Source organism: Melopsittacus undulatus, chromosome Z (genome assembly GCF_012275295.1).
Source record: "Melopsittacus undulatus isolate bMelUnd1 chromosome Z, bMelUnd1.mat.Z, whole genome shotgun sequence".
Lineage (NCBI taxonomy): Eukaryota > Metazoa > Chordata > Aves > Psittaciformes > Psittaculidae > Melopsittacus > Melopsittacus undulatus.
In genome coordinates, this window is record NC_047557.1 from 82,869,203 (window position 1) to 82,883,279 (window position 14,077).

At 47.3% G+C, this 14,077-nt stretch overlaps 1 protein-coding gene across 2 annotated transcripts in view; it reads right to left on the bottom strand.

The window, feature by feature from the left end:
* Positions 1–1,510: 1,510 nt before the first annotated feature.
* Positions 1,511–14,077, bottom strand: part of SF3B3 (splicing factor 3b subunit 3) — a 30,533-nt gene continuing 17,966 nt past the window's right edge. For both annotated transcript variants that reach the window (XM_005152264.4, XM_031051886.2), the window contains exons 16-26: positions 13,337–13,459; positions 11,743–11,897; positions 10,464–10,638; positions 9,652–9,857; positions 8,574–8,730; positions 7,101–7,226; positions 5,874–6,086; positions 4,828–4,926; positions 4,243–4,386; positions 3,394–3,498; positions 1,511–2,438 (exon numbers count right to left, since the gene is read on the bottom strand). In XM_005152264.4, coding sequence (XP_005152321.1) covers positions 2,298–2,438; positions 3,394–3,498; positions 4,243–4,386; positions 4,828–4,926; positions 5,874–6,086; positions 7,101–7,226; positions 8,574–8,730; positions 9,652–9,857; positions 10,464–10,638; positions 11,743–11,897; positions 13,337–13,459 — 1,644 coding nt within the window. In that variant the 3' untranslated portion in view covers positions 1,511–2,297. The remainder of the gene's footprint in view (positions 2,439–3,393; positions 3,499–4,242; positions 4,387–4,827; positions 4,927–5,873; positions 6,087–7,100; positions 7,227–8,573; positions 8,731–9,651; positions 9,858–10,463; positions 10,639–11,742; positions 11,898–13,336; positions 13,460–14,077) is intronic.

Sequence of the window (14,077 nt, forward strand, 5' to 3'; positions counted from 1 at the left end):
TTCAGCTCCTCACCTCAGTGTCCACAGGGGTTTTGCCTACATCCGCTGCGGGTGATAGAGGAAGCCATTTAATAGCATTCCACACCCATGTAGTCATCAGCTTGGCCAGGAAGAGAAGGGAGCACTCAGACCTGTGCAGCATGCTGCTGGAGGTGGTTTGCCCTCCTTGGCTGTGCTGTGCTGGAAAACACCGCTGGTGTGAGCCCAAGGAAAACAGCCCATGGCACATGGCTTCAGGAGCTTCATTCCACCTCATCACCCAGCACCCTGCGGCTGAAGGAGCCTGGGGATGGAAGGGAGTCCTTGCAAGGAGAAGCCCACCTCTCATCAGAGGCCAATGGGACCCAATCTTGGCACCCCCAGCACAAAGCGGGTCTGGGGCTCAGCCAGCTCCCAGTCTCCTACCTGCTTCTCCAGGCTTCATCTCACTTCAGAGGCAGGTTATTTGCTCAGGCAGGCCCAGCCAAGGAAGCAAACCAGTTTGGGAACATCCTGAGCCCCCAGATGTGATTTCACCCTTAGGATTAATGACACAGTGAAGGCCAAGTTCTGCTGGAGTGCTCCCTGACCCACAGCTGGCATCACACTGTGGAGAGGACAAACAGATGGGGAATGCAGGTAGCCCAGGGTGGGCACCCCCCGTGCGTGATGAGCAAGAGGCTGGACTTCCACCAAGTTCTGCTCAGGTGTTTACAGCTTCCTGATGAAGCCTTTCCTGTAAGGAATGGGAAAGGAAAAGAGCACAAAGTCCTTCAGCCCCAGGCAGAGGCTGGGTGCCACAGCAAAGCCAAAGTGTGCAACCCTGTGTGGAGGCCCTGCCAAAGCAGGCCTGTAGTGACAACCCAAAGCAGAGAAGGGGAAAGGAGGGTGCAAAGGACAGGGCAGGAGGGTGTGGGTTTGCCCTCACCCCACAGCACATGCAGCAGAGGAGAAACAGAATGCTGTTCAATGTGAGTATGGCATTGCCCATCTCCCGAAGTGGAAGAAGACTGGGGCTCATTCACAGGATGCCATGCATCATGGAAGCATTCTGGCTCCTCAGAGACAGGCCCACTGGCAGGAGTAAGACAGGGGCTAACGCCCAGACTGGGAATAAGGCTGGGGCGCACCCACTATATGCTGTGTGGCTAGTGCACAGCAGGGAGAAACATCCTCCCTTGCCATCCTGGCAGCCAGCTGCTCCTGACAGAGCAGCAGCAATGCCCTCTGGACAAACAGAAGATAGGGGACAGACCCTTCCCTCCCACTCTTTCTCCATGTACCCTGCTTTGCGAGTGTGCAGACTGGCTCTGGACAGCAGCAGCTCTGGCTGCAGGACCAGCTCCAGGCAGAGCAGGCAGGGAAGGGGAGCAGGCCTCATGATCCAACACCTGCAGGGCTGCAGCACAGCTCCAAAATGCAGGAAGGGCACACGGTTGAGGACACAGATGTTTCTGTACTCCTGCACCCCTCCAGCTCCCACCAGGCCAGGACAGTTGCTGCAAAGGAAAGGAGAACCACAGAGCTGAGCTTGTTAAAACCCAGGCTTTTATTCTTCGTGTGCTGCTCACAGTCACAGCTTGGAGACGCTGCTCTTGCCAAAGTTATTATGAAACAAATCAAGTCCCAGACACAGGTCTCGTTCTTCCCCACCCCCAAGAGAGTCAACATTGTACAAAACTCTATTTACAGGGAAAACAGACAGAAATGGCGAGTCAAAAAAAAAAAACAAAAAACCCTTGCAATTCAGAAGAGAACCTTCAAATGTGACAATTACACCCTCCATACAGCCAGGCTTCCCACCGGCTGCTCCCAGGGCTGGCTGGAAGCACAGAGCTTCTTGCCACCAATTACTAAACAGAACCTGGCAATCCTGACTCCTGCCACAGCTCTTTATTTTAGCAGAAAGATGGGAAATTACAAAACACACTTGATCGTATAAAGGCTCAGCTGGATCTGTCCTACAGGGCTTTCTGTGAGGCCAGCAGAAGACACCCTTGCGCTCCCCATCCTAAAGAGAAGCCAAGGAGACAAGGGTGAGGGTCACTGCACCCTTCCTTGGGCGCTTCCCAAGAGGGAATCTCTCTTGCTGAAAGCCATAATGTTGGGAGCTTTCACAGAAGCAGTGGGATGCGCTGGGACACCTAATATCCTATCTGATACTGTATTTACTGGAGTCACATTACTCTGAAACATAAACGAAGAGGAGCAAACCAGCATTTAAAAAAGAAAGCAAAGCACACATTCCTCTTCACAATTGTGCTTGGAAGAGCATCCACAGGAGCCCAGGGAGAAGCTCTGCTCCTGCCAGTGGCTGCTCAGAAAGCATAGCGCGTGCGGATGTCTTCCAGCTTCTTGGACACCTCAGGTGGGGTACGGTCCAGCTCTTCAGCCACATTCTTTTGTTTGTTCGGTTCCATGGAGTTGAACTGCTCACACAGGTCTCCATCGATCACATTCTGGAGGAGCAAAGAGGAGAGCACTGAATCCACACCACACAGAGGCACTGAACCCTGCTTAAGCAGGGAAAAATGGCAACAGTTTGTTCCCAGGAGCTTCTTAATCCTGTCCTGGAAACAACACCATGCTTGGTGACCTCATCTGGTGAACAGCAGCAGTTAGCAACAAATTAATTACTGGCCAGCTTAATTAATGAAGGAGAAACCCCAAAAGCCTGTGTGCAGCTCAGGTCTGACTGCTTGCTGGGAATGCTGGGGAGGCTGTAAAAGATGACTGTAAGGCACTTGCAGCCACACGTGAGGCATATTTGAGACTGGCCATGCTGCAAATCAGTTTCAAGCTCATCAAGAACAAGGACACCCTATGCACCTGCACAGCTTTTTGACCACTACTACAGATATTACCCTGGTAGTAGTTACCACATAGCTACTCTGGTTCAGTACTCTGGACTCTTCTCATCACAGCACTTAGCAGCTGACAGTTCAAACACACCTCCTCAAAAGCAGAAACAGGTAGAACAGCCGTTTCTTACAAGACTTCCCTTTTCAATGGTGATGGGAAAACACATGCCCAAGGCAGCACACAGTCTGACCTAGCAGGCAAACAGCTACGTAGTGCCCCTTACCCTGATAGAGAAAAGAGATGCTGTGGCAAGTAGAGAAGTACAACACCAGGACCTCTGGGCTTGGGTCTCGAAACCAACTCTCACAAGGCTTATTACAAGGGTTAAGAAACCGAAACAGACGTGGTATTAAGTGCTAAGTACTGTTCTCACAGAGTGCTGTTCAGGAGCTAGTTTCAGTTCTTGCTGCAGAAACTATGGTTTACACTGCCCCAGTCTTCTCTGCTGAACAATAACCCTGACTGGCTTCTGCCAGGCCTCAGACCTGTTCTGTCCCCCAGTGAAAGTCTCTTTACCCTCATGACCAGCTGATCCTAAATACTTGGACTAACCTTCACTGGGAAGTAGTAGGAGCGGAAACTGAGGTGGTCTCGCCCACAGAGAGGAGGGTGCTCAGACCTTAAATGCATTTCCACATGCTGGAAGAAGTCATGGTCCTGGGGAGATGAAGAATCAGAAAGAGAGCAGCTTGTTATACATCAGTGGCACTGGCAAGGCAAGATAACACCCACCAGGGCTGGAACACTGCCATGACCAGACTGTAGTTAGAGTGGCCCTGCACACAGCAGCCACTGTCACCCCTCACTAGTTCTACCCTGGGAGCACCCACGGCAGAAGCAGGCAGCCAACTGTGCCACCCTGGCTGGAATCTGCCTCCCTGGAATTCAAGCATACAGGGGCTGTATGGTATATGATACATGTACATCCTAAAACCCTCAAAAGGGAGAAATGTAGGCACCAAGGTGCAGCTGTAAGGTGAATGTCTTGGCATCCACTGCTTCAGGAAGCCACAGCAGAGGAGAAAACCATCCTCAGCATTTGAAGCATCAGTGCCTGATCACTGTAGTGTACAGGCTACATGAAGCATGCCAAAGGAGTACTCCTCACAGTCATTAAATCGTCCAAGAGCCGTCTGCAGCACAAACAGGTTTACAACGGTAGTGCAGTAAGAAAAGCTCTCAACTCTTCATGGAGCCAGTGCAGCAGGAGGAGTTAACAAGCTTCTCTTTCCCTTCACACTGAAGCTTGTCCCACAGCCACAGGCTCTCCTTCAGCCCAGGTTTTCATACACTGCAGAACCCTGGGGTTACCTTCAAGGGATGCAGCATATTAATATACTGTTTGGAGGCGAGTGCACAGGGAAGCAGTGAGTCTGCAGCTTGATGATGGGGCTTGCTTACCTCATGAGAAGTAAAAGGGACCAAGATTCCTATCCCTCCAGACAGCGTAGTATAGACCAGCGATTCAGATCCTCCTGGGATCAGCGTGGTCTTCTGTAAGGAAAGCACCGTCTCTCCCACATGATAATTCATAATCACTTCAGCCTGAAAGTCAACCACAGAAGCATTTTTTCTTTAGTTTTTCTACAAGCATCAAAAAGGCTTTAGAACAGAAAGAATAAATCTGGCCACAAGCTAGTTCTGAAGTGCCTTTCTAAAGAAGAGCTGCTTTCCATCTGTGACCAGATAGCAAAACTCAGCATGCTGCTGAACTACCTACCCTCTTGAGCTGGACAAGTGGATGCAAGTAATGAGGGAAAGCAGAAGAAAACAAGCATGCTGTTTCAATCAAACACTGCCAAAGAGCCAGCAACTGTGACTTCAGAAACTGAACTTAGGTCCCAGTGACAGCGAAAACCCATCACCCGCGGCACTGCAGATGTGCAGCAACAGAACGGCTACTACATCTCCTGGACAACACTGCAGAGGACTTCACAGAAAATCAGCATGTTCTCCCATAACTACACGCTTCCCATGAAGCATTACCTTCTGTGACGCTCCATTAAGAAGCCCCCTGTCCCAGAGAGCTTTGTTGCCTGTGGGATCCTCATCTACCTCGTCATTGGTATTGGGAGGCAATCTCACCTGCGTTCAAAGAGAGAGTCAATAAGCTGCAGAGAAGCAGCACACCATCTCTGCAGAATCCCTGTGGTCCCTGAAAAGCTGCTATGGTGGATTCTACAAAAAAGTCACTTTACACTTACAGTAAAACCATCTGCTTGCTTTTCCAACAAGGCCTTCAAAGTCAAGAGACGACTGTGTTGTCAAGACTGATGGCCTGTCACTAAAACACATGGGCAGGGCCTCATGACCAGCCTCTGCCTGGCCTGGCACTTGCAGATCACCCTGGGAGTTATGGTCAAAATGGCTTGAGGGTGGTTCCTGCTAAGGCAACAGTTTAGTGCATGTATGGCAGGAAAACCAAAGAGGATTGATTTGTGTGCATCCACCAAATACCACGGGTGCATTGTCTGACACTTGCTGAACTCTGCATTCCAAAGCACTCTAGCACACTTCAGAAAGAGACCAAAGCTCTGGCAGAAAGACCATCTATTCTTCCCCTCCTCCCCTACTGAAATCCAGCCAAGTGGGGCAGTGTCAGCCCCACTGACTGGGGCTGACAAAGCCAGCTTTCAAGAGGAAGCAGCAGCGAAAGCTAAGTGCCAGAGATGAGGTTTAACCAGGGAAAGTTAAGGGTGATAACCCTGACTGAAGTTCTTATGTGCCCTTTCACAGTCACAAGGCTTTGTTTCCAGGCTTATTCACAGCAAGTTTTGGGGCATTTTCAACACACAGTGCTTCAGAAACAGGTTTTTTGACCTACTGATGGTTTTGTTTGCTTTATCTCACAAACAGATAAACTGCAGCCGTCTGCTATGATGATGGCTACTTGCCCCATAAAAAAGAAGTGACTGGTACAGGGCGTTGTCTGCAGCAACATTGGATCCTCATTCTTTTAAGACACATCATGGGTGTTTTAAGGAAAAGTATGTCCTGTCCAAGAAGCCCTGACTTCTCTGAGGCACACTCACCACACAGATGTTGCCAAACTTGTCTGCTCCAGCAACGGTGTCATAATCCAGAAGAGTAGCTGTAGTGACCCACCGGGGATAAGTGTCATCAGCAAAGATGATGAGCTGGTTCTCGTTCCTTCTGTAGCGCACCCAGATGAAACTTTCCTGAACATCTGAAACAATGACTCTGTGCCCAATGGTCTGGATCCCGCAGATGTAGTTGGCAATGTGCTTTTGAGAGAGAAAGGACAAAACCCAAGTGCTTCAAAGCAGGGAAGTATAACCCATAAACTATCCTACACCAACTGAAACACTATTTCCCCTAGGAGTTAGGGTCACTTTCCATTTCCCATCTTTCCCTCCAAAACTACCTCTCATTTCTGGTATACTACTGTCTTGAGGTAAATATATTTTTCACCACCCACCACTCTCAGCCTGCTGAGTATTAGTGTCCAGCGAACAAGCAATGCTGGTGAGCCTGTGAACTGAAATGCCAGGGACAGTCCTGCAAGCTGACATTGCTTCAGTGTCCTTTTACCCAAAACCACGCAATGCACACCAAAAAATATGTTTCCCTACAAGCTCCCAGTCTGCCCGTGAGCTTGCTGGAGTTCCTTTATACAATAATGAGCAACTGGCACAGGTTCTGCAGCTTGCACAAGAAAGGAAGGAGCCTGTAATTAACATTTAGAAAACTATGCTCTGCAGTTTCATTTCCTAAACTATCAGATATGCTCAGCAAGAAGGACCATGTACTTCAAGGACAACATTCACTTTATAAGGTTCTGAGGATCTGAAGAAGTGCTCCTATGTATCCTCCAAGTTCTGTCCCCAGCCTGCTGACCACCTAACCTAAGGATTTCCATCAGTTGTCATTTCGTATTTGGACAAGACTTCTTGTATTTGCAGCAGCTGGCCAAAGCCGTGGTCTGTGCAGGCTTGTGAAGCTCCTGCACATGGCCATTAACAGCCTGCACTGAGCTGCTACAGAAAGAAACCCACAATACGGCTGTGTGAACAGCAACAGGAAAGCAATGTGTGCTCAGGGTGGAGAAAGGCAGCATGAGAACCCAGAGCTGCAGATACATGCACCTAGTGTACACCAAAAGGCACACATGCAGCTCTGAGGTCAGGGGGCACAGACACACTTGGGCTGGAGTAGCAGCTAACACCCTGTTTTGGTCCCGCTGCAAAGCATCACTCCAGATTAACAAGCTCTCTGTGGTCAAGAACAAAAAACAGTACCTTATTCTCACACTTGCGAAGCAGTTTTTTCTTGCCCAGGTCATATACACGCAAGAGCTTTCCAACTCCAATTAAGACTCTGCCTTGGAACGGAGCAATGGCTGCAGGAACCTCCTCCACAGGGGTCTAGGGAGAGAAGAGGAAGATCACTGACTCCCATTAACAGAGCTAATCTGACACCAAGCTTCAGAATGGATTCAGCTAAGGGTTCAGTTGAAGGTTGCTGGCCTGTGGCAAGGCTTTCAACATAAAAGGTTAATCACAATCATTTTCTAGAGGAGCGGCAAAAGGTCTTTCGAGAGCAGCACATACCACACATGGTGCTAGCAGAGCTCTGTACACACCATACACTGCTGGCAGGGCACCTTCACTGAAGTGTCACTGCTTTAAGAACGCCATCCTGGGCGGGAAGCAAAAGAAGACAAGGATTCTCTTGCTTCAGTTCGTAGTTTTGTTTTATACTTTACAGAAGGACTTTATATTTTGCCTAAATCCATTCAGACTGTTTTAAAACAAAGGTATGAATCTAATTCAGCCATCTGCCACAGCAGCTCTGAAGCTACCACTTAAGTGTTAAATCTGAACAACTACAGCATGCCCACAATTCCAGTAACTTCGAGATGAAAAATTATCGCTGATCAATCCAAAAGGATCAGCCACAGCACAGAATGGGAACATGTAGAATTTCTCCAGTTACAGCATTCCTAGCCTGGTTGCACTGGCTAAGATAAGTTATTTCATATCATCAGCTCTGTCAACTTCCAAGTGGGTGCTCAGCAGCACCAGAAGAGGCCTTGGTCCAGGACAAGAACCCACTCATTGCATCAGGACCCTAGGAAGAGCACAAGCCACAACATTCCTTTCCACATGCTCATCTGCTCAAATCTCAGCCATGCTGGAAGCACGTGGGAAGGAGAACAGAATTTGGTTTGAACAGAGTTCTGCTGAAGCACTCGCTCAAGCCCCAGAGACCTGTCAAGTAAGCTGGTCACATGGCAACTAATCATTTCAACACTCAATCAAAACAGCATCAGAAGAGAGACAGCTCACACCAGCTTACTTCATGTGGCCAGCCAAGGACTGAGAGCCTCAGCATCAGAGCCCTAGTGACCCATGAATTTGCTTTGTAAACAAGTGCTCAGAGCAGCTCCCCAAGTTCATATTCTGAAAATGAAACAGCGCTGTGTCCCTTCCCCTCCCTAACAGGGGCATGAAAAACACAGCTCCTTTCCCATTTACCCAATTAGATGTGTAAGACTCTTGGGAGATCTGTGCTCAATCCTCAGTCCTGCAAAAGACATCCCAAATGATTCTGTAGGAGGCAATTTATTTTCTCCAAGGCTGCTTCCAATGTGTACTATCAGCATGATGTTCTTGCCCAGATTTGAGTATTGCACTATTACTGTAGCATTCAGGGTAAAGTAACAGCTATTGCAGCACCTTGCCTATGAATGATCCAGTCACCCCTCTCACCTTGTGCAGAAACTCCAGCTTCTCACCACTGTTCACCAACTTGTATGTGTAGACAAATCCCCCAGCAACTGAGCGTGGGTTCAGGATCAGGTCCTTGGCAACTCCCACCAGCACGTACCATTCATCACCAGTATTGGAGAACCGGCACACGGCCACACTGGGGATGACACGACATGTCAGCAGACCAGCATGATCACAACACTAACACTGCACACATGAACTCAGTTCCTTGACAGCACAATTGCACCTAGCCAGGCAGAGATACGGAAGCCCAACCTTCCAACAATGACATTTTGTTTTCAGAGGCCATTCTTCCTCCCTGCAGAAATGTTTAATGCAGATTCCTTCATTTTTCCACACTCTCCATATAAAAAGATGTGCCCAGGTGTCACATGTGTCCAAAGCAGTACTCTTATGCTTTCACAGGCTGGACACTGCCTACCAATGTACAAATCTCCACAAGAAGCTGTTTCTGAAAGGCTGCTCCAGTTTGGACATGTACATAAAACTTTCCTCATCTTCCAGTGTTATTTCCTGCTTAGCTTAGCCAGGTTGAGAATCCTGGACAGAACAGGGCAGAATCAACCTTTTGGACTAACATGACCTAACTCCACCTGCTGAGGCATTTGCTATTCTTTGTGGTTACTGTGTTGGTTTCCCCCTCCCTCCCCTCCAGCACTTTCTTTCCATTGAATATATGCTCAGTTTATCTGGATGAGAAGGGGAAGTGAGAGACAGCAGCACATTCTCTTGTTCCCAGCTCTCTTATCTGTCATTTACATCTCTTATCTTGCCATTTACATCCCAACATTGGTCTTCAAGCACTGGAGACCAGCAAATGCACCTGGAGTACCAGCTTCCGCTGCCACATGGAGAGATGAGGGGCAGAAAGGAAGGAAAAGCAAGACAAAAGCTTTAAGCATGTGGCAATCACTTCTGGAATTTCAAGCCAGTCTCCTGGTAATAGGCTACATCTGGATTTCAACTTGGTAATAGCTATGTGAAAAAACGAAAAAAAAAAAAAAAACAGAAGACTCATCACAAGCAGATCCCTGATGCACCTGACAATGCTCCTTACCTGAAAGCAGCTTCATTCTGCTCTAGCTGCACCAGATCTAACGTATTTCCCTGGATGGGGTTCATCACCCTGATAACAGAAGCCCACTGTCCATTCCCTGCCTTGGGAGCACCAAAGATGGACTCGGGAAGATTCTCGTTCAGAAAGGCTGCAGCCATCTCAGCAGCTAACTCCCTCTCATCTTCACCTGCAGCCTCCACCATTTCCTATGGCACATTAAGGGACAGAAGAAAAGAACAGCTCAGTGGATTTCCTCAGCAGACATGCTGATACTCTGTGAAGAATATAGCCTGTTTCCCATAAGCCCAGGTATTCCAGGGCCAGATACTGCCTGCAAAAACATAAAACCCACCAAATCCCAAAGTTTTCATCCACCCTGAGCTTATTCCCAACTGAGCCTCTGCAGCCCAGAGCACAGCAGGGTCAGCTCTGCCCTGGCCAAAGGGCAGCTAACTGGGGTTTTTTTCATTCTACAACTCTAGAAACAACACTGAAAAGAAAATAATCTGCTGAAATCCAAACATTCTCAGTCACAGGAAAACCAGAGACTGGCGCTACACAAGTATGACTGTCCTCCAGTATATATTATGCCTGCTACAATAACATGCAAAGAAAGGACCAATGGGAAGCAGTGTATGCTGATAAAATGGGTGCTTTGAGGCAGATCTTCACTCCTTTCAGCCCCTGTATTCACACAGGGCAAAAAAAACGCACAGGCAACAGCAGCTGGGAACCGGTAAGCAGGCAGGATTTCCAGCTGCAGAAATTCCTTCCAGACAACAGAAGTGTGTACCTGTCCCCTGCCCTATTACCTCAGCCATTTGCTGCTTCCTCTGTGCCTTGGTGGCCTCAGTATAAGCGTTGTGGTCTGTCTCGATAACAATCAGGTTGTTGCTCTCTGGGTGAATGACAAATTTTCGGGGTGTGTACTGCAATGGGAAGGAAACCTGGTTGAAGACTGCCCCCAGCTTCTCCAGTGCCAAAATCCTGGGGAAGAGAGATGTGACAAAGTTGAACAAGGTCCAAAAGCAGCTGGCCAAGAGACAAAACTGGAGTTGAGCTTTATGTCTGTGAAACTGGCTAGTGCTGGAGAAAAGCAGCACTTTTCTCAGGCCAGTGAGTAACCAGCAAACAGCTCCAGACAGCAGAGCAGCACTAGCATCCTATATGGGAGATGATGCTGTGGGACAAGGAGTGTTCTGTAGCACCAGGTCCTTGATGTGAGGGCTATCTATCCCAGGGTGCATCCTCAGTGGTGCTGAAGCAAGTCTTGACCAAAAGGAACAAAGAGCACATGGAAGAGGGGAAGTCTGGCGAAACATCATCTGAATCTAAATGTGACGCAGAGTTCAACAAGTAACCAAATGCTCCTCAGAGGCACTTTAGTTAAAACAGTATGAGAAATGCAATGCCGATTCTTTCTTCCTGTGACCTGCCAGCTGAAAAGCCAGTTCTTCTGGCATTTGGCGACTAAAAACCACAAGTATCTCCAGAAAGAACGACTCCTTTAAAAGCAATGAATGCTGTAACACATCAGTGAGGACAGATATGAAAAAAGTGCCTGTTCAAGTGCATACAGCAGAGGTCCTGAATTTGTGGTCCATTATTTTCATTTATGTTTTTAGCATCTAAGCTGAATTTTTTTTAAAAAGGCAACAAATACACCCCTGTCATGCTTCTGATTTCTTTAATCAACTATGTTTTTTTTTCTGCAAAGTAGCCAATTCAAATCCCCAGCCACAAGATCCTAATACACAATAGGGTCATAGTTATTAAAAGCTTCCCTCTAAGGACCAGAGAATTTAAGGATAACCTGAATTAAACTTACTTAAAAAAGCTGAAAAATGCAAGTCAGAGAAACACACCCTATTTCTTTTTAATAGCACAACTGTCCTTGTATTCCTTTTATTTTCTGAAATCCACCTATGTTTCCATCAAATCATTATCCATAATCAAGTAACCTCAAAAAACCCTCTATTCTTTAGTTAACCCACTTTAGCTCTTTCCTTTTGAATGTCTAGTGAGAATTCACCACCCTCCCCATCTGCCTTGCATCCCAGCCTAGAAGTGTGTTTTCCCATCAGTTCTTACCTCAGTGTGTTTGTGGAGATGGCTACAATGCCCTCTGGGCATTGCTCAGAAGCAAAACCAGATGCAAACTCCAGTGTCTCATAAGACAAGGGAGTCAGGTGGAAGCGTGACTGATAGGAGTAACTGAGCCAGGATCGGCTTGACATGGCCAGCACCTGGGGAAGACAGACAACAAATTTATTAATTCTGGGGATGGAAACAAGCTCACTCCTTGCAAATATGAAGGGACGTAGAGTGCCAGGCTCCTACCCACTTAACACCTGAGTTCTTGGGGGTGGACTCCACCCACCTCAGGGCACACCCTCAGATTCTGCCTGCTTTCAAGAAAGAATTTTATCTAGAAACTGGGTATGACATGAAATTTTAAACACTATTAAGTCAACAGACAGTCAAACTGAGGTGCAATAAAAACTGTTATCTGTAAAAGCCACAATAACAAATACTTTCACAGCATTTTTTTTTTTTAACAATAGCCTGTTCTAATGGGAACAGGTCTTTTAAAATAAGTATTTAATGCTTTGTCACCATCCAAATATGGTAGCACACAAGTGAAATTCCCTTAAAATCATCAGTAGCCTACTTCAAGTTAAAGGAAACAAAGGAAGACAGACCTCTAAACCCCTCAGCTTTATACATGCTACTAACTCAACTTCAGTACAACCTTACTTCCTGCCCCAGCAACAACAGCTGGAATTACATTGAATCCCTCATAGAGTACACCCCCCACCTATCACTGACAGGCCATAAACAGTGTGTTTTTTTCTCCCCATATTGTGACAGAAGGAATCAAGAATGGACTCAAAGCAGAAAAGTAATCAGCTATTCCTCTGCTACAGCATCCTCTGTCCAAGCGGCAAAGCAGCTCACCTCCAAGGTACACCTGGCAGGAGCCAGTTGAAGAGATTTACCCAGTGTACCATAACACTGAAGCAGTGCTCACATTCCCTGATTCAGCTCCCTGCACTGACCAGCAGTATTTCTCAACTCTGAAGGGGTCATCCAAAAATGAGTCAAGCAGGGGGTGGCTGATCTCCCCAGCGCCACATCACAAGGACTGGAAATGGCACTTCTGATGAAACACTTTCTTCCCTCTGTGCAAATCCTGCAAATGTTTTCCCTGAACCATGTGTGGCAGCTGTCCAGCCCCTGGCTGAGCCATTCTAAACAGGCAGAGGAGAAAACCATCACTGCATCAAGCAGTCAAGGGGAAGATTTCTGCACAGGGCTCTTTCTGCCTCTGTGCCCTAATGAAGGCAAGGTGAGGTTTTTCAGTGTCTCTAAGCCTAAGAATCTGCTCAGAGCTTTCCAGACATGCTGCAAACACAGCCTATGGGTCAAATAAGTCCCATTTCCAAACACGCAGGGCAGCACTACGCATTACTTTGTAAGAAGTAAGGGGAATACCAACATGAACAAGGCTGTTTGTGAAAGAACAAACCGTGAGACAGGCAGTTCCATAATTAAGTTATTCTAAGTCATTCCTACTTCCCATCCCTACCCAGAGGACAGCTTCCCACTCTGCCCGCCAATAAGGAAACATGGGATGCTGTGTCTCAAGAATGGATCTGTACCCCTCTGAGCTTGCCTCACTTACCGCCTCTTGGCCTTGCATTCGGACTCGGAAGAGTTTCACAGGCCGGGAGCCAAGGTATCTGGTCCTGGTATCAGAAAGATCACCAGTAACAGGATCCAGGACAGTTCGCAGCAGCACACCATTCTTGACATCAGCAAACCAAACAGATCAAGATTACAGACAAGAAATTACAACCATTATTCAAAACAGAGAGGAAACATCTGAAGAACTGTGCATCTGTTCCTAGCTTTCCTAGCTTCTGGTACAACTCTCTTCTACAACTATATCTGAATTGGCTCTTAATATGAAAAAGCATAGCTCCTGCACACTCCTATTCTAAAAGGAATTACTTGTAAAACACGTGCATACCAAACAGAAAAAGGCAAAAAATACAGACCAATGGCTTATGAGTGCATCTCATACACCATGAAAACCTGAGGCTAATTCCAGATCCAAATCCCTCTTGGTACAAAGTATTTACCCAAAACCTCATGCTACTTACAAAGAGCTTCTTACATCAAGCTTGAAGCATGTGAAAGAACCTAGGCTTCTCTGACTGTTTGTACTACACGTTGAATTGTCAGAAAAATGTTTTGGTTTAAGATCAGAGACAGCACCAGATGCAACAAAAAGCTGTGTAACAGCAGAGTTACTAGGGCAGAGCCTGTGGTTATAGGCAGTTACTCCTTGTATACTCTGGCCTACAGGCAGTTTCTAAAGAACTGCCCAACATTTCACCCGGATATATTTTTTTTTTTCTTA